Source organism: Drosophila arizonae, chromosome 4, assembly GCF_054131065.1.
Source record: "Drosophila arizonae isolate 15081-1271.41 chromosome 4, UAZ_ARI_1.0, whole genome shotgun sequence".
Lineage (NCBI taxonomy): Eukaryota > Metazoa > Arthropoda > Insecta > Diptera > Drosophilidae > Drosophila > Drosophila arizonae.
This window is the reverse complement of record NC_142924.1, coordinates 538,236-566,156: the sequence shown is the minus strand read 5'-3', so window position 1 is coordinate 566,156 and position 27,921 is coordinate 538,236. Positions and strand designations below refer to the sequence as shown.

The 27,921-nt window shown below is 45.2% G+C and overlaps 2 protein-coding genes and 1 long non-coding RNA gene across 5 annotated transcripts in view; 2 read left to right on the top strand and 1 right to left on the bottom strand.

Annotated features, from left to right (window-relative positions):
* Nucleotides 1–695: 695 nt before the first annotated feature.
* MED14 (mediator complex subunit 14) lies at nucleotides 696–6,273 on the top strand. Its single transcript, XM_018008140.2, has 8 exons — nucleotides 696–1,082; nucleotides 1,147–1,712; nucleotides 1,771–2,262; nucleotides 2,330–2,697; nucleotides 2,755–2,989; nucleotides 3,051–3,665; nucleotides 3,730–4,034; nucleotides 4,093–6,273. Exons 1-8 carry the CDS (start codon nucleotides 919–921, stop codon nucleotides 5,953–5,955), a joined length of 4,608 nt encoding a protein of 1,535 aa, XP_017863629.1. The 5' UTR covers nucleotides 696–918; the 3' UTR covers nucleotides 5,956–6,273.
* The window catches only part of LOC108614174 (SEC14-like protein 2), an 88,661-nt gene continuing 66,782 nt past the window's right edge, over nucleotides 6,043–27,921 (bottom strand). Inside the window, exons 1-7 of one of the 3 annotated variants that reach the window (XM_089468534.1) lie at nucleotides 11,335–11,799; nucleotides 11,214–11,270; nucleotides 8,165–8,234; nucleotides 8,058–8,101; nucleotides 7,816–7,933; nucleotides 6,962–7,759; nucleotides 6,043–6,893 (exon numbers count right to left, since the gene is read on the bottom strand). In XM_089468534.1, coding sequence (XP_089324660.1) covers nucleotides 6,754–6,893; nucleotides 6,962–7,759; nucleotides 7,816–7,933; nucleotides 8,058–8,101; nucleotides 8,165–8,234; nucleotides 11,214–11,267 — 1,224 coding nt within the window. In that variant the 5' untranslated portion in view covers nucleotides 11,268–11,270; nucleotides 11,335–11,799 and the 3' untranslated portion in view covers nucleotides 6,043–6,753. Of the gene's footprint in view, nucleotides 6,894–6,961; nucleotides 7,760–7,815; nucleotides 7,934–8,057; nucleotides 8,102–8,164; nucleotides 8,235–11,213; nucleotides 11,800–27,921 lie in introns of those variants that run through there. The other 2 variants (XM_018008144.2, XM_089468536.1) reach the window with 2 other exon arrangements.
* Nucleotides 19,589–20,301, top strand: LOC149268938 (uncharacterized). The gene is made up of 3 exons (XR_016270027.1): nucleotides 19,589–19,786; nucleotides 19,880–20,044; nucleotides 20,106–20,301. It is a non-coding gene; the product is annotated as an uncharacterized LOC149268938 (long non-coding RNA).

Below are 27,921 nucleotides of genomic sequence, written 5' to 3'. Positions count from 1 at the left end.
ATTAGGGGGAGTTGACGACTGACAGAGAAGGTGGCGGGCGGCGGGCGGTGGGCAATGGGGAGTGGGCGAAGGTGCAGCGGGGATCGATCCCAAGCTATATTTGAATTCTGAAGTGCAAGTGAAGCGGCCAACGATTCCAAAGGTGGCTGCCACTTTGCGCAGAGCAAGGGAGCGATGGAGCGAGGAGAGGGAGGGCGGCCTGGCTGCATGCGCTTGGCGTGTGCCGCCACTTGATGTGAAAAAGGGAGTAGCTGAAGGAGAGTGAGAGAGAAAGAGAGGGAGAGAGAGGCACTGCAATGCAATACATCTGCAACAGGCAGCGAGCGACCTGCGGCATGCTTAAAGATACGCATGACAGACATATACATACACATATGCACATATGTACATGTGTATATCCATATCCATTCAGCCACAGTTTTAAAATTCAAAGAAACAAAAGCGGAAATGTTGTTGTTTTCCCTTATACTTTTAACAGCAGCAACAAGCAAACTAAAATAAAAAAACATCAGGCCCATCATCATAATCGCCGCCGAAATAATAATGATATTTGTAGATAATTTGTTTCTGTGTAACTACCATACAGCCCTGCTCAAATTTAAAAAAATTGCGCCATTTTGTTTGTGGCAATAATAATAATGTTAACATAACAGAATCGTGCTATGTTATCGATAGTCATGGCTCGTCGACTGTGAGCGTGCGATAGTTTGAGTTATCGCAGAGTTGTCGACAACAATGTCATATTCGTGTTAAGCATTGTACAAATTCTCGAAATTTTCGCGCATTGTATTGCGAAAAACTATGAATTCGTATTGTTGGTGTTGAAAAGCAAGTGTAAAACTTCACGCAAACAATTGCAAAATTAATTCATAGCAATTGCAACGCACATATTGCTTATACCAATTGCCAGCAGAAAACATGGCGCCCACACCGTTGCCACTGGAGCAAATGCCCGGCGCGAATGCGGGCTATCTGCCAGCCGGTCAGGAAGGAGGCCCACGCATTAACACCATGTCCATGTCGGTGCTGATTGATTTCATCATACAGCGCACCTACCACGAACTAATGGTTCTAGCTGAACTGTGAGTGGATTGTCATCCTGCAACTCCTGCAAAGGACTTGACACATTTTTAATATTATTTGCAGGCTGCCGCGCAAGACGGATATGGAACGAAAAGTGGAAATTTATGCTTATGCGGCACGCACGCGACATTTGTTCACACGGCTCAATGCGTTGGTCAAGTGGGGCAACTCGGTGTCCAAAGTGGACAAAAGCTCTCAGATAATGAGCTTTTTGGATAAGCAGAACATGCTCTTCGTAGAGACGGCCGATATGCTGGCTCGGATGTCGCGAGAGACATTGGTGCGAGCACGTTTACCCAACTTCCACATACCCGCCGCAGTCGAGGTCTTAACCACAGGCACCTACAATCGTCTGCCAACGTGCATACGAGAACGCATTGTGCCACCGGATGCGATTACGCCGGCTGAGAAGAGGCAGACATTGCTGCGTCTCAATCAGGTCATACAGCACCGGTTAGTCACAGGCAAATTGTTACCACAAATGCGTGACTTTCGCATACGCAATGGCCGCGTCACCTTCGAGGTGAAACACGAATTTAGCGTGGCTCTCACCGTCATGGGCGACAGTCCCACTGTGCCGTGGCGTCTCCTGGACATTGATATTCTTGTGGAGGACAAGGAGACAGGCGGTAACTGACGTACGAAACAACATCTTACTGTCAATTATATTATCTTCTCTCTTGGCAGATGGCAAATCATTGGTGCATCCGTTGCAGGTCACCTATATACACCAATTGATTCAAGCGCGTCTCGTGGAGAACCCGAATGCGTTGAGCGAGGTGTACAACTGTTTACACTACTTCTGCCAGTCGCTGCAGTTGGAGGTTCTCTACACTCAAACGCTGCGCTTGAACTACGAGCGACTCGACGACAACAATATCAACGTGGAGGAGTATGTGCCGGGCGTCAAGCTAACGGTGTCCTATTGGCGTGATCTCAAGTCGGAGCTGGGCTACCGCCTCACTGTTCAATCGGATCCCAGTGAAATTGGTAGACCTCTGGTCGTTGTCCATGTGCCCTCTTTAGGTGCCAAGGAGTCTGCCGAAGTGGCAGATCGGGCTGTGCGCTCGGAGCATCTCTCCATGGAGCGGCTGATAGTGCACACCGTTTATATACGATCCGTGTCTCGCTTAAGTGATCTCAAGCTCGAATTCCAGGCTTTTCTTAAAGACGTTGACTGTGAGTGTAAATGTTCCCAGTTTCTTTAGATTCGGCTCCATTTATTAATGGACCTCTTTCATTTCAGTTAACCTGCAAGGTACACCCGCAATTTTGACGGTGCCCGTCCTGTCACCCTGCTTGCGCGCCGAGCAGATTCACATAACCATTGACACGCACACTGGCATGTTCCGCTGTCACGTACCCAAGCACCTGGACTGTCCAATTACGGATGAGATGCAGGAGTGTTTGAATACGGATCGCAGCAAGCTTCCAGCTTTGCTATCGGAGCTACGCTATTGGATTACCCATCGTCGATGCGAGAAAACATTGCAGCATCTACCCGCTACGGCTACCGAAACTTTGCCTTTTCTCGCTCCACCCGAACAAGAACTCTTGCAGCCAGGCCGTCACAAGATCTATGTCAAGTTACATCGTCATCCCAATATTATTCTGGTATGTGCACATAAAATCTTTAGAAATGACTCAATAAATATCCTTTGTGGATTTTAGGTTGTTCAATTAAAGGAAAAGTCTGCCATGCCCAACGAAATGGAGTACACCTTCCATCTGGGCTTTGTGGCCTTTCAAAAGGATGAGAACGATGTTATAGACGAGTCGGCCAAGCAACTTGTTTCCATTGTAGCTCAACCGCCATCAGAAATACCCAAATTCTACACAAAGCTAATACGTTTAATTGAGTTTGACACCTTTGTAGCTACACATGGCCCCGGCACTGAAGTCGACGGTGAGTTCTGCTAGCTTCGTTTTTTTAGACAGATATAATTGTTTTGACATATCCTTAACAGAGGTGTCCCCGCATAAGCGAAAGTCTAATGGTGATATTCTGGCACCACCGGCCAAGCAGCAGAAGACTATTTTCCCTGCATATTTTATACCAGAACTCGCGCACGTAGTAGCAATGTGCGATGAGAAGATACCATTCCTCAATCTGGCTCAAACGCTCTCTAAGTACCGCATTCCGCATAGCGGATTGCAAGTGGAGGCGAATGCCACGTCGTTGGTGCTGAAGATTCTGGCATTGCCCAAGCCTGGCACCCATCAGGCACCGGGAGCGACAGGCGAACAGAAGCCAGCTCCGGCACCCAGTACATCATCGGCACTACCAAAGATCGAGCCACATGTCTGGGAAGATCTTATGCGGCGCGTTCTGTCGATCTCGGTGCGCTCGCAGACCAACAAAAACAGCCAGGTGCGCATCTGGGTGGTCGAGTTTGTGTTCTACAGCACGCCTCTGCAAAGCACTCACCAGAAGGAGCTTGGTAGTCGACGCACTGTCAATCTCACCTACGAGCAGGCCACTCATGATTTCTCCAAAACAGTCGAGGACCTACTTAATGATTGGTCTAAGATCGTTTACCTATATACGCTGGTTTACGATTTCGCAGAGCAGCTGCGCAACAGTAAGTACAGATCAATCCTAAATAAGCTATCTAGTTATTTATACTTACTCTTATATTTCCATAGAGCGTCTGAGTCTGGGGGACATGCTGGTGGTCAAGTCCTACACCTACGCCAACTTGTTGATTGGCTATGGACCCAAGAAGGAGGTCACCTGCAATATTTATTGGTCTGTGCAGTCGCATGGCTTCCGATTGGTATTCGTGGGTGGCATCTCAGCTGTGAATGCGCACTCCATGATGCGTGAACAACTGGCCCAACATCTAAATCAACAGCACAGTCTCACGTCCATTGCTCACATACTGCACGAGACCTACAATCCGATGAGCTCCATAGCCAAGTTGCCAGTGATTCCGGTGCTGGGCGTACCGGTTAGCAATAGATATATCTATATCATTGATGATTCTGTAACACCTTTCGTATTTACAGCGCCCCCAGGTGCCCGTGCTATCGTTCTGCATGCTGCCGCAGTCGCCCTGCTTGATGCGTCTGACCTATCAGGCTGTGTATTGTCTGGAGTTGCGCTTTCGTGCCAATCGGCTGGTGTCCATTCGTGATGGCGCTAGTAACCGCTTTGATCGTAATATCATCGAGGAGTTCACTCCCATTCAGGGCCTTAAGGCATTCCTATCCAAGTACGTGGATGAGTCGGCGGTGTATAGAGGTCGTGCACCACATGACGACGACAATCCGCTGTCTCCCATGGGTTTAGAGGACAACTTTGGCGGCCCAAACAGCGTTGCGGGAGTTGGCGCAGGCGGATCTTCGCCTTTCCTAAGCGCCGGCATGCGTGGCCCGCAGTCTCCACGAGATAGCGGTCTCCGCTTTCCAGCACCACATACGCCGCCGTCCAGCTCCAATCCGCATACACCAGCGAGTCCACATCCCAGCTCTAGTGGCGGCGGCGCCAGTGGAGGCCAGAGTCATGCGAATTTCAATTTGACATCGCCACCAGCACCGCATATGCCGCATCCGTCGCCAGGTGGCCTGATGCCCTCATCGCCCCTGAATCCACAGCCCAGTCCACACATGGTGCACAGTCCGGGACCCAACACTTTGTATATGCAAAGTCATCAGGATTCGCCATTCACAGCTATGTCGCCGGCGAATAACAATTGGCCCGGATCTCCAAGCATGCCACGTCCATCACCCCGGCCCGGGCAGAGTCCAGAGCACAAGAGCACGGGTGGGGGTGGCCCAGGTGTGGGCGTGGGTGGTACCGATCGAAGTGGACAGCGCGGTACTCTCAACCGACCATGGGCCGGGGCTGTGCCCACGTTGCTGACTCATGAGGCACTGGAAACGCTGTGCCGACCCAGTCCGCATCCCAATAAAGATATCAACGTGGGCGATATGAGTCCCCTTGAGCGGTTCTTGGGCTGCGTTTACATGCGGCGCCAGCTGCATCGCAACATCCAAAGCGAGGAGTCGTTGACGGCGCTCAACTCAACGGAGCCAGGCGTAGTGCTCTTCAAGGTGGATGGGCTGCAATGCCAAGTGATGCTCAATCAGCTGCACATGCAGTCTCTGCATCTGAAGGTCACCCAGCTCCCACCCATGCCAGACAAGCCCACTTTCCAGCTCAGTCCCGACGATCTGCTGGTCATCGAGCAGTACTTCGACACACGAGTGGCCGCGCCGCCTTATCGACCCAATGCACTGCACAGCATGTGTCGACTATTGAATCTGCCCGGTCATGTGCTCAAGGACTTCGTGCAGATCATGCGCCTGGAGCTGAAGCCCGAGCTGGGAGGCGATCAGCTTAAGTGGACCGTGCAGATGTGCCTGCGCATGTCGCCGTCGGCCTTGCCCATCGTGCCCATTGGCAGTGCCTGCGTAGTCCTGGGTCGCATGAAGATCCTGTTCTTCCTGCACATCACACGCATACCGTACAACGGCAAGGACTGGAAGGACAGCCCCTCGTTGGTGCTGCCCATTGTTCATGACATAGCCTCAAACCTAACGCAGGTGGCGGAGAGACGCGAACAGGTGCAATCGCCTCTGATGGCTGCTGCGAGTACGCTGCTGCGTGGCTTCGCTGACTACGGAGTGCAGCAGAATCGCTGCTCACTCTTTCCAGCCGTCACGGAGCTGCTGACCAATCTGGCCGTGGATCAGCCGGCGCCGCCACCCAACCAAGCAATCGGCGCGCCTGTGGGACTTGGCGGCGTCGTTGGCGTTGGCGTGGGCGTAGTTGGCGCTAGCCCAAACACAATGATGCCCATGCAGCAGTTGCAGCCACAGGTCGGACATGGGCCCCAGCTTGGCCCGAATCCGGGTGGTCCGCAGTGATGAAGGCGCAAGCGCCGCGCCTCCTCGCAACAGCCGTGAGGCGGAATCCAAGGCGCAACTGCGAGCAACACACACAAACACAGGGAATTCCCAACTATCATTCATTTATTTATTGTTTAAAATACAACACAAGTTTGCAACATTCACTAGCGTCCACGGAAGACGAGAGACGAGTGTCAAGATCAAAATCCAGATCCAGATTGAGCTATATAAAAATGTAATATCCAGCATACACAATACGCATTACAATACGAAACTATTGTACAAAAGAGATGCACTAAGTACATGTAATAAATCACTAACTAACTGTAAAGCTAACTACTCTAATCGTAAGAGCATTTGCCTGATTATTTGTTTTTGCTTTGCTTATATCATTTATCACATGGGTCGGCCGTCGAGCGATTCTGTGAGTGCTTGCACCGAGGTTAGTAAATATAGTTGTTTGTGTTTCTTATGTACCCTTGCTGAGATAGACCTTACGAAACTGAACGAGGTGGAAATACTTCTGGAGTAACTCATTTAGATTGGTTCCAACTTAATCGCACAGAAGAAATTGTCGACCGATTGGACTGTAATAGTCAATAATGTACATTAGTCAAGAGATACACGATTTGATGGAATTCAAAACAGAAATCGGAAAACGAAGGATAAAAGACAAAAGGATAGTTTCTTAAGGATTTGCTCTTGTCTTTTAGCAAGGGTATACAAAATTCGACAAGGCCGAATTTAAAACTTGTTCTACTGCTTAGCTTTTTGCGCTCTTTTTTTTGGCTGCATTGCGGTTGCGGCTTCGCCGCTTTAAGCTGTCGCAATTTGCGTGTTGTCCATTTGGTTGGTGAGCTCTGCGATGCCCTCCTCCTCGTCCGAAATGAGATCGACCCAGTAGCGCAGGCGCTTGCTGCGCAAATAGCTGGCCGAGTTGTCAAACACAACGGTGTCTAAATGGGTAGAGAGAAAACATTTAGCACCTATGTTCATATATAGTGTAGATATGTAAGCAACTCACATGTGGTGTTGGGTCTTGTGGAGATGCAGCCCACCTCATCCATTTCGTTGGAGTAGACGGTGCCAAGCGGCACTTCGCTGCGCTTCTCGCCCGTCTTCTCGTCCACGCTGTAAATGCCAAATTTTATGTCGTAGTCGAAGGTGCGGAAGTTCCACGAGAGCAGCTGCTCCTCCTGCTGCCCATTCACCTTGAAGTTCAGCTTGAGCTTGTCTCCCTTGGGCACTTGGGTGTCGGTGAAGTTCTTGTCGCTTTGCTGGCTGTTCTGATCGATGTAGAGCTCCTCGGGCAGCTTGCCACCCCACACCATCATGGACTTGCACTGGGGATCGCCCAGTTTGTCGACAAGCTGGCCGCCCCAGCTCTTGGGAAAGTTCTTGGGATCAACGAGTGAGAACAGCGACTCCTGCCACTTGTCCACGCCGGACTTGTAGATGTGAATCTTGCTGGTGGTGTTCTCGTCCAGGAACTTCTTCACTATGTTAAAGGCCACCGAGAAGAGCTTCGGTGCATTGATGATGTAGCACATTTTGAGCAGCTCTGGGAAGTTGGCCTCGTACTGCTTGATGGACGAGATGACGCACTCGGCTGCTGGCCGCCAGGCGTACTGCTTCAGGTTCATCGACTCGCAGTCCAAGAAGACGACCAGCTGGCGCGCCTTCCAGCCATGCTTCAGGCTCTGCTCGTAGGCGAGCTTCATGAATCGCTCCAGCAGCAGAACCAAATACTTTTGAAACTCGAAACGAGTGACGCAGTGCATCATGCCCCAGATGTCATAGTTGTAGAACGGACAAACGATTACTAAAGAGAAAAGAATAAGATGAATCGCTATATAAGTAATAGATTTACTCAAGTACCTGGCGATCCCTCCTTGTCGAAGCCCATGACGCCATAGGGCAGATACTCGCGCAGCGCCTTGGGAGCTTCCCACTTCTCTATGTTATCCACGTTCCACATGGCGCGCGTTTTGAGACTCTATGAGAAGATATTCAGAAGATCATTCAGTAAGATCAGTGATATATATTATGTAGTAGATCAGCAGTTAAACTTATATCGAGCAGATCAGGTATATATAGCAGTATATAGCAAAGATACGTACCGCTTTAAGCATTTTCTCTGCAGCCTCCACATTCCATTTGCGAGCTATGGGAGAGAGAGAGAGAACTTTCAGTTTATAGCTGATTATCGTTCACACCTGTAACTCACCTCGCAGCCAGCGCAGTAGAAAATAATCATCATGCGTCTCGTTCAGCTCGGGGCTCATCAACTTGCGGAACTGCAAAGGTGCAACAAATCGGATAAATTGATAGTCAAAGTTAACCTTGACTTAAAGCAATAACTGTTGACCATGTGGTCAAGCATAGAATAGAATTCATAGTGAATGAAACAGTTCGATTTTTAATTTCACTAAATGTGTTTGTTTTTCCTCAATTCTCTTCATGGCACTGTTTAAGCTGTAACACCTGTTGTGTTATACCGGGCTTATACCGTTAATCATGTGACTGCAGCTGGGCGTCGCTCTGCATATCAATCAAGCCACAAACACAATCGCAACTTGGCCTTAATAACTGTTAATTTCGAGCTGAATCAATGGCAAATTTAATATTTGTCTGAATGATAATTATACTCTGTATAATTGAAGGGGTGAGGTATACTATTGAGGTTTGTGGGGTTTACTGTTGAGGTTTTTAATATTCAAAAGATCTTCGTAACATCTCCCTTTTTCAAGTTAGTTTGAGTTTCGTTTTCTTTTATTACACATATCTACAGGGTATTCGCTATTCGGTCAACTGCCCACGTTTTGCTCTCCCAAAAGGTCGCCTCGTCAAGGTTTTGATTAATTATTTTCCTGTTATATTTTGATGTGACTCAAGTTCAATCGAATTGTTGCCGCATTGAATTGAAGTCGGGGAAATGAAAAGGCGACAAATCGCAACAATTTATAATTGGCAATAAAATGTATAAATTTAATCAATTGTAGGTGCAATTGCTCAATGTAGGAGGTAACGTGCTTCGATTGTTTAATTGAGCGTCGCAACTAGCTGCCAAAACAGCGAAGCTTGGCTAAAGGCTGTTCACTTGGCAGTCGCTCACATTTGGCTGACGGCTCGCTTAGCTTGGCTCAGTTGCGTTTAGACCACACTTGAAATTCAATAACGAGGCCAACTGCCAGTTGTTCATGTGGCTTTTGTTTTCATTTTGCTTTTGCTTTTGTCTTTGGGCTTGAACTGCAGGCCAAGACGTTGCCGCCGCTTCTTGAAGTCGTAAAATGATTTTCATGTCAATGCAAGGGACTGGGGCAGGGGCAGGCGCTAGCGTGGTCTGAGGGGATGAGGGGAAAACAGTGATTTGGCTTGGTTTTCATTAATGGTAAGTATTTTTAGCCAACTTCCTCATAACTCAGCCGCCTTGCAGCTGCCTATTGCTCACTTTGCTTTGTGCTTTGTTCTTGTTTTTCTACCAAAGCCGCAAACTTGGTCAAGACTTTAACAATTTGCAGCCAAATAAAACAAGTTAGTTGAAAATAAAACACAAAAAAAAAAAACAAGGCTAAGAAATCTTAAAAGCCATTTGGCAGTTAGCGAGGTGTGGATTGATGCTTCGGTGATCGCAGCAGCGTTTAAGCTCTAATTGGAGTTGAAATTGAATGGAAAATTCAATAAACTGAGCATGTGAATAATCCAATAAGAATTCTATTTAAATTACAGTAGGTATATAAAAATATACATTTTAAATCAGCTGACTCATAAGGTCTTCAAAAATTCCAGTAACACTTTTGGCTTTCAGTCACTAAAGCCGCCTCCTCCAACTTCTCTTTCTATTTATCTGCAACTGCGAACTTAACGGAATCGTAAGGCCCTTGACTTGGTTGGCCTTTTAGCCACTCGGTTGGCTCTTGGCGTTAAATCAAATATTGAAAGTATTCGCTTGGCTATTTGGCTCATTCGGGACTTTCCATGCTGAGAAAACAAACCAGTTGTTGAAAGCGTGCACAAGTAAGAGTGAGAGAGTTACAAAGAGAGAGAGAGGGAGTGACTAATGTATACCCCCTTGCGCTTAATATAATCTTTGGCTATATTATTAACTAAGCCAAGTTAAATATGCGCCTTGTTTTCTGATTGCAAATCCATATTTATCAATTATGAGATTAAACACCATCAATATACCCCATCTATTGCAGCGCCTACAGGGTGTACCAATAGCAGAACTCATTAGCATGTGGTGGGCACACCCAAGGCATAGGTGAATACATCTAAATAAGTATACATGGATTATATATTTATATATAGTCGTTCAGTTATGCTGATTGCTTCGTACTTGGCCAAAGGGTCGCAATCAGAGATCGCTCCATGCTATTTCGAGATAAGTTAATGACAATTTATAATTGCGCTCGATCTGCCTTGAACTGGTTTTTGTTTAATTGTGGCACTTTAAGCCAAGCAAATAAATATGGATAAGTAGATTGTGGGTGGGGGAGAGTTGGTGTAGGGGCATCCAGTACTAATTAACATCTGTTAAGAACGTTGAGCTGCAAGTGCATCCACTAACATCCCATAACTCATTAGTAGGTCCCACCTTTTGGTTTTGAAGTGGCTTTAACCGTTTGACCATATTCGGTTGAGTTGCTCACACAATTTGAGGGCGGGCCAGGGGCTGGGTATGCAGATTTGCTGCCTACTTGCAGCCGAGAACAAACGTCAACAAAGCGCAGCAGCTGCACATGCTGCCAGCCACATGCCGCACAGTGGGCCTCAGCGCATGCAAAGTGGACATTGGATGTGGCTAGGGGCTATACAGATATGTGCATATGTGCATACAAATGCATGTACATACATATATATGTATGTATGCTGTCACGCTCCATTGAGTGGCTCGTGTTGACTCAAAGCTCTAAGCGCATTTAAATGCGCAATTTATCGTATTGGCAAGGCCAAAGAGACCCAAGGAAGACATGATAAAACACGATATATATTCGGTGTATGTATGTGTGTGTGCATGCATGTAAATTTGTGTTTACCTATTTCGCAATGCAAATGAGAACGGTAAGACCGGTTCAATTCTCAGTTATTCCAACTAAATCAAAAATTTATTATGCGCGTAATCTAAGAGAACACCCACTCAGAAGCCTAACTTCTGCACCAATTTACAGGCTTCTACTACACCCACACCCACACACACTCATACACCGAGAGAGCGAGAGAGTCTAAATATATAAGAAAGAGAGACAGTGTGAAGATGCGTTACGCTCTCTCACCTGTTCCAATGTTTTGCGCTGCTCGGCGCTGATTTCGGGCAGTGGACCAGACATTTTCTATATATATTTGATTTAAAAGTTGTTAAATTTTTGCAATTTAATATGTTATGCACACACATACACACACGCACAAACACGCGAGCGCACTCCAATTTCGTTATCTCTTTTTGATGATTCGTCGTTATTTCGCTTTTTGGTTTATTTATTTTTTGTTTTGTTTTTTTTTTTTTTGCTGTTACTGGCTTAAATAAAATAACAATAAAAACTTTCTATGCTTGCGTATGTTTTGTTGTCGATTCGGGCAGACTGTTGCATATTTCAAGCGCAATTATTTGGTATTTTACTACTCAGCTTTAGTTGACCCTCATCTGGGACGGGCTAATTACAACAATTATACAAAGCAAGCAGCAGACACTGTCACAGTCACAGTTACACGCACTACGCAAATACACGAAACACGGCGTCAATTTTGGTTTGCTTTTGTTTTGGTTTTCGAGCTGCCGCCGGAACTGTAGCGAACGGAACTCAATTTAACCCCAATGCGATGCGTTTGACGGACGAAAACAAACTGAACTTTAATGCGAAGCGGACTTGCTTCTTAAAATGCGCTCAATATTCGCTCTCTTTGCGGCGACTCAGCGCCGGCGTCAATGACGGGAGCGTGAGCAGAAGTGATGACATGAAGTTAACGTTCTTTGGCGCTCAGCTGTTGCGTGCGCTCTCTCTGTGTTTGCCATTCAAGTTCTGCTCTGAGTTGAAATTCATATAAACCACATAGGAATATAAGTCAAAGAGAGGAAGCAGAAACGACAACAGTAGTTAACGTTCTTGTGCACTCAGCTATTGCGTGCGCTCTCTTTCTCTTTCCATATGTAAAGTAGTTTGAATTGCAGTTTTGAATTGCAATTCATATAATAAACATATAAATTGCTAGCTATCAGCTTGTATAGGGTGTAGCAATTTTATCACTGAACTTGCTATTGTTTATACTTTGTCACCTCATATCAGCAACGCTTGCGGTTTATTGCAGCAGATTCTAGAATTTGGATTATTTTGTGCGCTTTATTTTAATGGTTATTATTTTTATATATAGCGTTTCGAGTGTTTTGTTGGCATGTAACCGATCGATCATTAGGTTAGCTGATAAGATAATATAACAGTTTATTTCAAATCTGGTCAGCAAAATTACCTTGACCTATTCTTTGTTGTCGTAATTGCCTATTTTAGTAAAGACAACATAAGCACAATATTCAAATTCGTTCACTGAATGCGGACAATAGATGGCGGTGTACATACGCGCTCACAAGTATGTAATACTATTTTATTCAAATTGAGCACTAGATGGCGTTTTCTTAATTTTAGGGTAACAAGCAACAGATGGCGCGCTCCAAGGACTTGATGTTTGTATGCAATATATGATTCAAAGATATTCTAAAATTATATATAAATAAAAATTTATAGAATGAAATATAGAAATATATATATTTTCTTGCGTTTTCTTCTTGGATATAATTAGCAATGCTAAATAAATATACACAGGTACACACAAAAAGTGATTAGCCCCAATTGATCGACGGCTAGATTATGTTGGTAATTGCAATTGTATTTTAATAATCAATTTAATTGAATCTGATTGGTTCACCACCTGCTTCTCCCCTACTCAGTCAGTTGACGTGGGACTGTTCTACCTCAGTTCAGCCGCTGCCGCTGCCTCTGCCGCTGCCTTTGCCTCTACCTCGGCTTCCCTATTCCTATCCCAATAGGTTTTCGCTTTTGGCTGCATGTGGAATCGCTTATTCGCACTTGAGTAGGAGAATTTACTAGTTTTGCGTCACAGACGTGCCAAAACTGAATAATTCAAAAAGTATATATATTGAATGATATGTTTATGAAAACAAACAATAGTCGGACAGAGACGCCAACACATGATGAGCGTAAAATTTTATGAAGTTGTTGAAATTTCCAACTGCCTATTAAGCGAATTGCCAGAAATTCAAATTTGTTGCCAAAAGGCAGTGAGGGACAAAGACAAACACAGACGGACGGAGGGAGAGTGGGCAGAGGGAGAGGATGAAGGAGGACGGTTTAATATGTTGAATTTACCTTAGCTTAAAAACATAATCGAAATTTGTTTTGAGAGATTTACATAGCAATAATAGCATAGCATAGAAAACATACATATTTCAGCACGATGTTGTTTTTCGCAAGGCATCAATGAAAGCCACAAGAAAAACAAACCCAGGCCAATCGATCGGCCCATCGATGGGCCAGAGTTGAGTGTTGAGCAGGTAAATCAACACCTGCGGCACATTGAATTCTTGGGCATAATATCGGCTGATTTCTAGATAAGTCCATGGCAATTTGCTGTTAATTTGGCATAAACTACAACGTGGCTTATTGATTGCCATGCATCAGTTTAGATTACACTATGTTCAGGGGGAGCCTGCCACGGCTGCCACTGGCAGGGGCGGAGGGGGCAGCCAAATTTATCTGCGCACAGTTTGTCAGTTTCTTCTGTTTGGTAGTTTCTTTGTTGCGCGTGGGCAGGTACCAAAAAACAAGGCGCAATTCAAGCGATTCACGCAATTCACGCTAAACACAGGCGAATAAATAAGCAGCCAGACAAAAAATACAATAAAGTTGCCCATTGCCCCCGCCCCTCTAGCCACTGGCCCCGCTCTCTCCCTCCCTCACATTCTGCCGGGCCAGTCAATCAACCAATATCCCCGGCTCCCCCGGCCTAGCAGCTACTTTAGCGCTTTGCACTTGAAATCGGCAGCAGCATCAAGCTGTCGACCACCCGCAGATCAACACGATTCGCACTGGCGAGGGGAGTGGAGGGGCGCTGGAGGATCTGGAAAGGATCTACGTCATGAGCCAGTCGATGATGCAGCGCTGCGTCTAAAGCAAAATACGCAAAAAGTTCAACATATATAGAGCAACGCCTCGATCTGCTTGCGGCTGCCTCATGACGTCCCACGAATTTCGACTGTGACTGCCCCAAGTGACGTCACAGTCGCAGCATCACAGCCGGCAGCGTGTGCACCCCCGTTAAGATCCGGGTATTTATAGCCAATTGTGGGTACTACGATAAAGATGCGAGATGTGGCATCTATTCAATTCCATCTATATCAATCAGGTTTATGGCTTCCTTGATTGATATTCTTGAGCCATTCTGACTTAGAAATCAAAGTCCACTTTCATTATCCCAAATACTCTTCAGCTACATCCATTGCCAATCAATTCTCACCAGCCAATCGGCAGAGTATATAGTCTTCGGCTCTATATGGGATTTCGCCTCATCTTTCATTTTATTTGCATCTCCATGCTTTCGGGCAGCTCTGAGAAAATCGGATTCTATTTTGGGGCGATTGCACGAGTTTAAAATCAACATAAACAAACAACAAATGCGAGTGTGAATTAAAAAAGTGAATAGAACAGTTCACTTAATAATATGCTATTACTGTTACTATGACGAAGTCCGACAAACACACTATGTACATATATCCCATATGGACTGATATACTGGGTGAGTAGCACGCAGGGTTCGAGTGCCTCGATTCAGCTGGGGTGTTCACATGCTTCCGAATACTCAACTGTCGATATTAATCAATATTGTTAAATGATGTGCAATTAGTTGGCGAACGAGTGAGCGAACTTCGCGCGAATCTACAATTTGCCGAGGGGTTCGGTTCCTGGAACTAGAGATACGCTGGAAAAATGATTTTTCATATATGAAATATGCTCTTCCAGAATTCTTCAGGAGATCATATATGATATGTCGGGATCATACAATATGATCTATGAGCACCTGTGGTGTATATACTTGAGTGTTCGAGCATTGGGCAAATAAATTAGCTTATGTAGCAGTTCATTCCCTTTCTCAAATTCTAAAAAATGAATCGAATCTAAACATCAAATTCACGGAAAATACTTGAATGAGTATCTCTGGAAAGATGCTTGCTATATGATTTAAAGAACTTATTCTACAATTCTTTCTATAATCTTCCGGCTTTTATGTTTAGATGATAAAGATATTTCGGGCATTGATATAAGTAAAGTCATCGAATTCGCCGTTTGACTTTTCATTGCTCTTTGCTTTAATGGCAATCGAGTGGCCAAGGTGAGTCATGATTCACCCGCTTCCCAATTTCCCAACTGCCAGGCAGCCTCTCTATAACGAAATTCCTCTGCCACGAAATTTGACATTTCGCTGAACCCAGCCGGAACAAGAAACACGGCAGAGACAGGAGCAGCACGTGTCCTTGCATGCGAGCAAGGGATCTACTCTTGCTCCCCATTCTCCATTCCCTTTTCCTTTCCCTTTCCCTCCTCTGTCAGATTTCCTTTTACTAAACTGTGGTACAGCCCTTGCCTTTGCCTTTGCCCTTGCCCTTGCTCTTGTTCTTGCTCTTGCTTTGGACTCCAAGTTGCAACCTCATGATGTGCGTGCAGTTGCGTCTAATCCGCGTTTTAGTCGTCTATCCTGCCCAGACCCAGGGACACGCGGAGCTGGAGCAGGAACTGGAGCAGGGGCTGTCGCTGTCGCTGTTTCTGGCACTGGAGTCAAAGCGAAAGCCTGACAGAGGCGGAAACTGTTGCTGTCTGTGGCCCTTGTTGGACATGATGCGGCGTATTGTTGTTTCCTGCTTGCTTTCAGCTTTGACAAACAAATTAATAAGAAAACGAGGGCTGAACAGGGCGGGGCTGAGGGCAAGGCTGGGCTGATCTGGGCTGGGCTGTTGTGGTCTGGTCTGATGTGTTACCCCCGCCGTTCGGCAGTTTGCCTGGTCATAATACGCGTAATTTTGCCTTTGTAAGCAAATGGCAGGCAGCACGACCGGGCAGCACCCTAACCAACAGGACCAACAGGACCGCAAGGACCTCTCCGTGCGTTCGTCCTTGATGGCAATGCTCGACATAATGACTTTTGATTACAGCGCCATTAAGCGAGGCCAACGGATCTCGACTCTGCTCAGCTCCTTGTACATCTGTTTGATTTTCGGCTTTGTGCGCCGTCTACTGGGCAGGGGATTACGGCGAGTCGTTAGAGCTGTTCTTACTAGTTCCATGGCTCATTGAATTGGTTTCGTAGTTCAATGGCAGCTAGAGCTATCTTTTATTTGAGCCAAAAGGCGTTTAGTGCTTCGTTCATTTTGGATTCATAGCTGGGCATTTAATTTGATTGCACAGTGAATGGATTCTATTGAACTTTTGATACGGCTCAAATGAACCGATGGTTAATAAACGAAGTTGGAACTACGGCGAGATATTGAGAATTATGGAAGCCAGGAATCAAAATCGCTCAATTGAACAAGTATTGTCAATCATTCGGTTTATTGCTAGTTCCAAATGAACTACTACATACGGTCTTCATACTTAGTCGTTCATTAATTGGTTCAATTGAATCACAATGAGAATCTCTATGGAGTCTAATGAGCTACTCAATAATAATGAGAACATAAATGAACAACTAAACTTTCATAGTGGTTGACTAGTTCAACTGGTGAACGTTCCGGTTCATCTCTGTAGATTTGCGCGCTGTTTGCCCACCGCAGGATGTCGCTCGCTCGTAAATATCACCCACTGTGCATGGGATAAGCCGCATTAGACGCAATCCAATTCAATCCATTCAAAATGCCAAATTGCTTCGACACACACACACACACACTCACACACATACTCACACACACACGCACATACGCACACAGAGGCAAATGAATTAATGCGTATACTTCAATTACCGTAATGCCAGCCACCGTACCGCCCCACCCCTTCCCACTCCCTTTGCTCTGGCCACGCCCTAAATGCTTGCCCTTTCTGCGTTTAACGGAATTGCGTTTTAAGTGTCCTTTTCGCAACGATTTTCCGCCTGTTTTTTGCTCGGTTTTCCTTGAGCGCTGCCTGCGTCGCAGTTCATTTTCCTCGAATTGTTTATTGACATTTTGTGCAGCAATTGATTGCTGCCTCACATGGTGCATGCTGCACACTGCCTGTCCCATAACTTAGTCAAGTTCTCCTCTTCTTCTGCTTCGCTTTTTTCAATGAAAGTGCACACGTTGCGCATACGCCGCGTGGCCACGTTTGCCCATCGCTTGTCTTGGCCATCAATTTGCGGCTAGCAGGCAGGCAGTGTGTTGGTCTACCTCTCCGTCCGTCTGTCGCCACCACTGGGCTGCCCACCTGCTGGCGCCTGCCCATCAACATGAGCATCAACATCAACATCAATTTCAAAGTGCATTCGCCATGTTGCACAGGTCGCGACCACTTGGCACACTTCAAGTTCTCCCCGTCTCTTTCCCTGTCTCATTCTCTTTCTCTGCCTCTGTTTCTGTTTCTGTTTCTGGGTTCCACCTGTACGGTGCGACCTTTTGGCATCTGTACTCGCATAATTCCTCACGGTCTTCGTGCTGCCACTTGGACTTGGTAATGCGCATGTAATCTGCACAAAAGTTTGCCATTTCTTCTGTTGGGGGCGTGTCTCAGTGCCCCTCCCCCTTCCTCTGCACCCCCACCATGTTAGTTACATTTGCAAGCAGCTCTTCATGTTTAATGCTCTGCTTCTTATTTATTTTGTTCAGCTTAACTCCTCCCGCCCTCTCTGTCTGTCTGCCTCTTTTTTCCTAGTTTATGTGCATTTCCATTGCCTTGTAATGGCGTCCATTTCGCTGAAAGTTTTCCAGCTCTTTTACAAGTTGCCGAAACTTTGCGAGCAAACTTTTTGGTGTCAAAATCAATTTTGAGTAAGCAGTCAGACCAACAACACGAAGAAGCTGAGCAGCAGGGAAATGTTGTTTATGCTAAGTACAAGCGATTCACCTGTGTTACACAATATGAAGGGGGAGGGGAGAGGGGTAGGCAGCATGCTAATTACTGCCAACAAAATTAGCTGCCTAATGGAAGGCAATTACAAGCAGCTTAGACAAGTCCCAGCAGCGCTAAGCCTTCGCACTCACATTAGCTCGAGCCAGTCGCAAAAAGTTCTCAAACTCATTTGAATAATGCGCCAGAATGCAAATATTGATTGGGCTTAACCTCAGAACAGCGCTGAAAATGTAAGGGAATTGTGCAGCACATTAAGCCAAGTTAGCTGTGATATGAGAAGGGATGAAGCCGAGCCAACACTCATCAGCAGGTGTTAGCTGCTCAGATTTTCATGTGAAACTAATAAGACTTTTTCCTCAGCAACCTTTAACTTCTCTGAAGCATATTGAGCGAACTTAACAATATTTGTTGCATAAACTATCTGTAATTGTAGCAAATACATATGCATGTGTATGTGCATGTACAACAATATACAAATTTAATATACAACAAATTGATACAAAGCCAACATTAGCTAACAAAGGCGTAACACAAAAATTATTGTAAACTTCTATCAAACAAAACCCACAGAGTGAAAAAACATTATTATTGCTGCTGCTGCTGTTGTTGTTGTTGCTACTGCTACTGTTGCTGTTGCCACAAACAATGTAATTGCCGCATCCTGTTGCAAATATGCATTTCCATTCGCATACGTTCCAAACGCTGCAAGCTCAACTCGTGCGTGTGTGTGTTTTTTTTTCTGTTTTCTGTTTACTGTTTTCTGTTTTGCTTTGTTTTATTTTGTTGACAGTTGTAAATTGAAATGACGCTTGGGCGAATTGCAGGCGAAATTAAAATTAATTAAAATTTGTCAAATATCAAACGCATATTTAACAACAGTTATGCTTATGCAAATTCATTTCAGCGCAATTCAAATGCAATTTCAAATATTTCATGAGCTTAGCTTAGGGTTGGCAAACAACTTTCTACGAATGCTGCTCCCATTTGTAAATACATACAAATGTACATACATACATATGTATGTACAATTGTATGTTTTATACTTGGCTGCACAAAGAAACAGCTGTTCCTATGCAAACATGACCAAACATGCTGTGCTACATATTAAATTACAATGCCTAGCCGAGCTGTTCTAACTTTCCTATGTTGTTCCTCATTGAGCTGTTCTATGCAACTGAACTGTTCCCAATAAACTTTGCTACTCATCACGCCGCTCACTCTGCGTAGCCACTGCTCAACTTTGCTACATATTGAATTGCACTGTGTATGTAGTAGTTGAGCTGTTCTATAACTTTGCTACGTTTTGAGTTGTTGCTATGTAAGCACTGCTACTCATCAAGCCTCTGTTAAGTTTTGCTACTGTGTAGTAATCGAACTGTTCTCCATGTGTATGCTAACTTTCTTCTCACCGAGCTGTTCTATGCTAATTGCACTGTTTGCCAAGCTCTGCTATGTAATCACTGTCAAAGTGTAATTAATACCCATGTTAACTTTGTTATGATTTGGTATTCAATGCACTCGGACTCCTCTATGTTAGCTCTACAGTATTCTCCCAGCAAGCATTTGGAAGACTGTTTTAACAGAAATCGTCTTGATGAGTCTTCTTTGAGTCCCCTTGACGATTAAAAAACGACTAATCTCCCGGGCGATCGAAAGAAGACTCATAAATGACCCTTCCATATGCTCAAAGTATGATTACTTTAAAATACAAAAACGAAATGCAAAGCAATCGCCAAATGAGCATGCAGGTGATTAAAATATGATCATTGCTTGGTTTTGCTTTGTTCCTATGCAATCATATTCTGCTCGCTTGGCTGATCGAAAAGCGATTCTTATTTAAGTTAAACGGTACATTTTCTTAAGCACAAGCCGAAATGTGCAAATTTTGTCATTCGAGCGTGAAAGTGCAAGTGAAGTGCAAGTGCGAAGTGCATACAAATACAGCTGGAAGGGGACAAAAATTAAACCATCAGCAGAAAGGTGTTACATTATAGCCGTAATAAGAAGTATGTATTATTTTGGAAAATATTTATAATATTTTTTATTAATTAATATTTTCCCTTTTAGATATTGCTAATGAAAAATTTACATGCACGGATAAGGATTTAAATACGGTGCTACAAAAGCATTTTGTCCATGCCAATGACAGGCTGGTAAAGCGTAGGCGCTTAGAATAATATAAAACATACTTTCTATTTCTGTTATTTTTTATTTTGAATTTCTATATTTTGTTTTGTATCAATTTACTTTTTTTTTGCTATTATTTTTTAAGAAAATATATATATATATATATTAAATGAAACTTATATCAAGAAAAAAAATTCTTTTCATTGCAAATTATTGAAAATTTCAATCGAATATGAGTCAAAAAATGATTAAATTATGACTCGTGGAAGACTCTTTTATGATTAAAAGATGATTCGTGGAAGACTCTTTTATGATTAAAAACAAGAGTCATAAGCGACTCATCAAGAAGAGTCGCGGGTAGGGTACCATTTTCTCCCGACAGAACAGTCTTTTCTGATCAGAAAATGAGCGCACATATGACTGTTTTCAATCATCGCGCGAGTCTTTTAAGACTAACTTATGCTCTGTTAAACGCAAAAATGCTTGCTGGGCTGTTACTCATCGTTATGTTCTCTGCACGAGCGCTGTTATATGCTAGGCTCTTTACTTTACTCTACCATACCATATTACCTTTCTTCTCTTCTTCTTCATCACTCCGTTTTCAAATAACAGACTAATTCGCATTTCTCATCTGCTGTCAGAAGTGAATTTATATTTAAACTTAAATGAAAGAAAGCTGAATATAAATAATTTTAATTACAGGTGTTTTCACGACTGAACTGTTATTTATGGCATTTCCCTTACACGTTCTCGTTGCATTTCGCTAATTGAACAAATGTTGCATTTAAATTAAATTGATTGCAGCGCAGCATCAATCATTCAATGCATCGCTGTCGGGTCACACACAAACACACCCACACACATACACAGCTGCACACACTCAGTTCAGTTCAATTAATAAGCGAGTTCATTTAAATGCAATTTTTCATAATCTATTTAACATAATCTATCTAATGCCAGATTATAATGAATTCCCCCCATGCGAGCTGCTGTTGATTGCTGATTAAAATCAGAATCAAAATCAGAATCAGAATCTGGCAGGCGCCGCGCAACCCCTGCTACAGTCACACACACACACACACACACAGTGAATGAGTGAGTGAAACCACCTGCCCACAATTTGAAACCATCAAACAAAAACAAACGAGACGAATAGGAGAAGAAGCAGAAAAATCACACCTTGCGTCCTGTTTGTGATCCCCTCCGATACTCCTGCTGCTGCTGTCGATGCTGTGGCAGCATCTTTTGGCCTCTAGCTGGCGGCTGCTATTGGTAGACAACTTGGCAAACAAAATCCTTGACGCGCACACACATGCACACACACTCACAGAGACTCAGACTGAGACGACTCCTTCTGGTATCAGCTCAAACGCAATCTCAATCGCAATCGCTGCGTTTCTGTTTGCCAAGTATCTAACGCTGTTTGTGAACAACTCAAATTACCATTTCGATTCAGTTTTTAATGAGATTTGCCCGCTTTCATCTGCCACTGCAGGCATCCTGCATCCTGGCCTGCTCTTGTTCTTATAGATGGCACGAGTTATGCGCCTGTAATATCATTTTCCGCCAGTTAAGTCTATCTCGTCTATCCCTGCCTGAGCAGCTGCACACACTCTTCCCCTACTCTCTGCTCCTGCTGCTGCTCCTGCTCCGACAAATGTGACTATCAACTCGACATGGCAAGTGTGCTTCATTGCTCCTGCTCTGGCTTAAGCTCTGACTCTGCGGTGGACAGGTTCAACTGGCGCTGCGTGTCCTTAATTCCGCTGTTGTTGTCGCTGCGAGTCGCTGGTCGTTTGGAATCACTGAACCAATTAATGCCGCGCACCGCCACAGGATGTTGCGCTCATTGTCCATATTGCTGACTTGTTGTTGTTATGCTGCTACTCCTGCTGCTGCTGCTCCCGTATCCTGCCACTGCTCCTGCAGCGACTCCTGCGCGTGCCTCTGACCCGTTAATGCCAGCAAATGTTTTTAAACACATTTATACACGCCGGTTCATTTGGCCTACACACACAAACACACACACAACAACAACAAAAGCAATCCACGTGCACTGCTTGCCCCATGACCTCGTCCCCTGCCCCTCCTCTACTCGCCTGCTCCTCCGCCTCTCGGCAGTCGCGTCCGCCACTTGTTCCGGTGTCGAGTTGCACACGGCGAAGGCTTCAATGCCACGACTCCTGCCCGCTGCCCGAAGCACCATTCGCTGCTTCCTTCAGACCAGCAGCTGCCCCATATGTGTACGTGCAAGTATGGGTGTATGTGTGTGTGTGTGCGTTATATGAATTGCGTTGTAAAGGTTGCTTTATTGATTTGTAAGTTGAAAATTTAATTGAAACTCGTTGGCTGTCTGACCCCGCTCTGAGCCATGCCCTCTCCCGCCCTGCCATCTACTGCCCTGGGCCATCCTTGGCTTCGCCGAGCTGTCGAGAATTTATGAGGTCAGCTCGCTGGCTGGCAGCTTGTTATGTGGCCGATAGCGCTGTGGCTGTGGCTGTGGCTGTGGCTGTTCCCACTGCCCAGGCTCATATTTTCAGTGTTGCCCTAATGAGAAACCCAAAAAGCAAGAAAGAAACCTCTCACTCTCTATCTCTCTCTCTCTATCTCTCTCTCTCTCACTGTGTGTGTTTACCTGGCCATACAAACTGCCGAGCTTGGCACTAAAATCTAATTACCTGACCAGCGTGTGGACTTATCTGGGTGTTAACAGTCCACTGACCGCCAGTTGCCACAGATTGCAACTGCAGCTGCAGCTAATGAAAATTTGCCAAATATAAATTCAAATAAAGATTCAACAAACAAATATTTTGCTTTGCAATTAAAATTTTGATTGCACACGAAAATGGAAACAGATTCAAATCTTGTTTGGATTCAGCTATTATGGACACTAGGAGGGGCTGTAAAGCTAAGTTGGCTTAACTTGTGTGGCCATATATGGGAGGCGAAAATGAGGAAAAGGATTACGTCCATTATTATAACTTATATGAACTCACTCTTCGTACTAGAAACATCAGACTAACATATAAATCGCAGCTAATCGGAATTCTTTAGCTCAACCTACGGCAAATAGGTGTTGGACCTAAGACAAAGGAGGAGAGCGGAGCAGAGATGAGCTTGATTTGATCACATAATAATAATCATAATAGGCACCGCTCTTTAGTGCTTCCTTAAGATGCTCGTACTTTCCTTTTCCTTCCCTTAGAAACGCTACTAATTCCGTTTGATCTTCAACTTTCAATTTTGTGAGGTTCAACTACATCTACTTGCCCCACATTCCTGCGCTCTGGCACTTGTCAAGGATGTGCTGCTCACCCGAAATAATTGATATAAAACAACGATCGTATTGCAGGCAAACGGAACAATAAATCCCGAATCTCGCAGACATTTAACCTCGGCGTCTGTCGCTGCACAAAGGTCGCTCGCTCCCATTGTGTGGGCCCCGAGCAGCACTTCCGATTTCTCTCTCTCTCTATCTCTCTCGCTCTGTTCTTCTTCTTGTTTCCTTTTGGTCGCTGCGCACGCGCCTCGCCGTCGAAGGGGCAGGAGCTGAGGGCGCTGAAGGAACCGAGGGCACTGAAGGCGAGCGGCTGTTTAATGTAGAAAAACATCTGTCCCGGCAACGAGCGATTGCTCCTCAATCAGTGCGCTTCCTGCCGGGGCAACATGTGTGCACACACAAGCACACACACACACGCGCGAGTTTCTTTGTTTGTGTGTTTGCACAAAGGATGCGCGTGCTGCGCTGCAGCAGATGCCATAGTTTATCCTCGGAATATGCATGCACACTTTTGCACTACTTGCTGCAGGGCAGACGGTAGAGGTAGAGGTAGAGGCGGGGCTAGGGGTAGAGGTAGGGGCACGCCAACGGCAACGGCAACGGCAACGGGGCACACAAACCACATTCAATAAAACTAAAAACATTTTGCACGTGCGTTTGATTCGTGTGCGAGTCCAATTGTCAATTTGCAGTGAAAAGTAAAAGGATGCAAGGCATTGACAGAGGAAAGCCATAAATTCAGGAAGGAGAAAACAAATTCGATTCGAGTACGCCTCGGCATGCCACTGAGATGATCAAGGAATGGCCTCTAATGAAGTGAAGTTGAAGTGAACAAAGTTTGCTCAAATTGAAATTTGTTATGCTCAGATTAGAGCAAAGGCTTAAAAGTTGTTCATATGAATCCTGGGGAACGATGACAGACAATTGACTTTGATTCTCTCTGGCTCAAGTTCGTCATAAATGAGCCAGCAGGACATTTTGCCTCCTGCAAGAGAGCAATTCAATTAAAAGTTGCCTAGGCCAAGCTCAACAAATGCCAACAGCTGAGCCAATCTGTGGCATCGTCTGAGAGACTAGCTTAATCCCAAATCACTTTCAACTAATTGAAGCAACAGCTCCATTACAGCAGATATACAAGTATAAATCGCTTTAATTGGCAGCTGCTGCTTGGGTGGGCAGACATCAGCGAAAGCTGCACTCAATCAGTTTGTTAACACGCTCGCTGACAAAGTGCGGGCAAACAGCTCGAGCCAGTTGTACGTGCCACAGCGACACAGGGCTGTGTGGCAGCTGGCAGCTCGCAGCTCGCAGCTCGCTGCCATTAGCACATGCAACAAAACAACTTAAGACAGTGCGACAACAGCACGAATAGCACTTGGCTCATGTAATTCGGCTGGCTACGTTCATCCCGTATCCTGCAAGTGCAGCCTGGTGCCGAGTCTGCCTGCAATCAGCTCAATCCAAAGATGCGCACGCCTCGTCCCAGCTCTCCATTCCCCTCTCCCTCTCGCCATCTCTCGCTCGCTTCCCTCTTCCCACTTTCCATTTAGCTCTCGTCTCGACACATCAACTTCAACTCGTTATCGCATCGTATATCGCTTATTGCCCGCTTCTAAGCGCCGCCGCCTCCTCCTGCCAGCCGGATATGGCTGGAGATGATGAGCTCCTTAGCGCTACTTGCGCTTCCTATCAGATTCCAGCAGCTGCTCGCTGCGACGCTTTGCTTTAATGCTCTGCGTATTTCTTCCGGTCCATGCCCTCTATCTACTATCTCCCTCTCCTTTCCTCTCTCTCTCTGCCTCTTGGTTTCAGTTTCATTTCAACTTCCCCCAAACGAAATTTCAAGTTTGCCACTGCAACGCTTTGGCACGAGCGCAGCTTCCATTTCGCTGTCATCGGTCACGAGCTCCTCTTTAATCCCGCTCACTTCCCACTGTTCCTGGTCGAGCCCTCTTAATTGTTAGGGCTGCTGGAAACAGTATTGCTCTAATTGGTTCTAGCTCAGCTTTAGTACTTTAAGAAATTGCTCAGGCCTGAAGCTAGGAATATTTGTTTTTTTGGGTTAGACCAATTGAAGGAAGAGACCGAAGTTGATCTATTGATGGAGCTGCAGTCTTCCAAGATTGAACTAACGTTTCCCATAGCTGACTTAACTGAAGTGCACACTCATTAGACCCTAAGCCAAGGCAAGCAAAAGCAAGCAAGGACGTCAGCTCTTATTCCTTGGCCCATATTTGCTTTGTCCTTTTGCCAGTTAATTACGCTAATGCATTATTTTTGCACTCTGAGCATGTTGGGCATTCATTCACTCATTCACTCACTCCCTCCCGTATTCACATTCAGTCACTCATTTCACTTATCCATTGCGCTCATTCATCGGCATTCGCCGAGTTGTTTTGTTGTTGCTCTGCTGAATAGCTGCACCGAGCTCTGTGTGTGGGCGTCTGGGTGTGTGGGCGTGGCTGCTAATGGAGGTTGCATTAATATCGTATTAAGTCAAATGCCGCCGCGGAAGCCCCACGATATGCAAACACCTAGCCAAGTCAAGTCTCTGCCTCTGCCTCTGCCTCTGCCTCTGCCTCTGCCCCTGCCTCTATGAATGCCAGCAAGTCGAGCCAAGTCCAGCTGTTGTTTCTCTTATTGTTGTTGTTGTTGTCGATTCGCGTGTATTGCAATGGACACCTAATCCAATTGAATTAAAGTGGTATTTGCATCATCAGGAATTGCCATTGGCTTGGGCTGTGCAGGGCAGGTGTTGCTCTCTCCCTCTCTCTCTCTCTTTCACGTTGCCTTCCTCTTGCCCAATTCGACATTTGAATGTATTTTTGCCTTGACTCGATTCAATTTAATTTGATTTGATTTCTTTCTATCGTTTTCGCTTTTATATCGATGCATCGGCAACGTCGACGTCGACGACGACGGCGACTGCGACTGCGACCCAGCCGGAAGATTCGCATTAAAAAGTTTTGTCCATTCGAGCGGAAATCAAAAAGTTTTATTGAGTAAAAGACAAACGGACAAGGCGCCTGCTGCGAGAGGGAGAAGGGAGAGTAGTGCAGTGTAATCCATGTCAAACTTGAAATAGATTATATATATATGTATAAATATACACACATATATATAGACCGGTATAGAGGGAGCTTTTTCTGTAATACGAAAATAACATGAGACACTTGTGTGCAGGAGTCGAGCGAGTGGAGCTGCAGCTGACGATGCGTTTTATTGCCACGTCCTGCGGCACTGAGCGAGTCCGGCTGACAGCTCATCCAGCGGAAGTGATGTAAGATATACTCCTGGTGCACTCTCCTCCCCCTGCTGTCCTGCAGCGACACATTTGGACAGGAAAACACTGTGTGGGGTGGGGGGGAAAACATTTCCGATTTCACACTCAAATTGGCTGCCTTAAAGCGCGGAGCCAAATTTTCCAATGTTTATTTACAATTTGCAATTGAATTCATTCAAGAATTTTAGATCAGCAAGCGCTGCGGGCAGGGAGGAGCTCGCCGCCAGAGGGCGGGAATAGTGTGAATGGGCGGGGATTGCGTATACGGCCCGTTGAACGCAAGTAAAGCTGATTAATTGCATGCAATTAATAATGAGCAACGGTAAATGGCAGGTAATAAATTGCTCACACAAACACACACAGACACAGAGAAAGAGACAGACAGAAAGTGAGTGAGAGAGAGAGAAAGTCTGTGTGTGTGTTTGACTCGGAGAGGGAGAGACAATATGCAATATGCAGGTCATGAATGACTGAATGAAAAGTGAAAAACGGAAAATGCTTTTTAGAACCTCATCATTTCTCCCGATTTGAAGCACTTTTGTTTATGCATGCATCAAAAGTACAAGTTTAGTGCAGATTGAACAGATTAGACGAGGGCTATATTTAGCCGATGAAGAGGGCACATAACATATATTTATAGCATTTATTTAGATTAGTTAGTTCGTGTGCCATATGAGGAATATATCAATGTTTTATCTATGTAGTATGAATTGACTGCATTGTTCGATATACCCATAAATCCCTACCTATCATAGCTTCCATTTGATAACTCTGTCTTCACATATCCACCTATATCTATATGTACTTATAAATAACACACCTTCAACCTATTTAAAATTCTCAGCTGTTGCTATAAAGACTTGTGCATAAATTATGCTCAGAATACCATTATTTCAGATATCTCCCAGCAGCTCAGCAGGATCAACAGCTTATCGCGACCCCAAGGAGCCGCAATTATGGCACTTCCATTTACCATAATAGATCATTTGAATAATGTAGTCCGACTAGTGGGTGTTCCCCGGGCCTCCACTGGCATCGATTATGCGATCCATGATTTATGATCTCAACACGCCTCGCTCTCTCATGATCTATGGCTGAGTGCAGCTCGAGCTGAGTTTACTCTACTCATGGGGGTAGTTCCGCTTCCACTCTCGCGACTCTTCCGACTTTCCCTACCCGGAGTCGCGACGTCG

Excerpts from the sequence above, each read along its gene's own strand:
- MED14 (XM_018008140.2), top strand. The coding sequence starts at position 919 with ATGGCGCCCACACCGTTGCCACTGGAGCAAATGCCCGGCGCGAATGCG. Across the intron at positions 1,713-1,770 it reads GGAGGACAAGGAGACAGGCG|ATGGCAAATCATTGGTGCAT; the intron begins GTAACTGACGTA and ends CTCTCTTGGCAG. Across the intron at positions 2,698-2,754 it reads GTCATCCCAATATTATTCTG|GTTGTTCAATTAAAGGAAAA; the intron begins GTATGTGCACAT and ends TGTGGATTTTAG.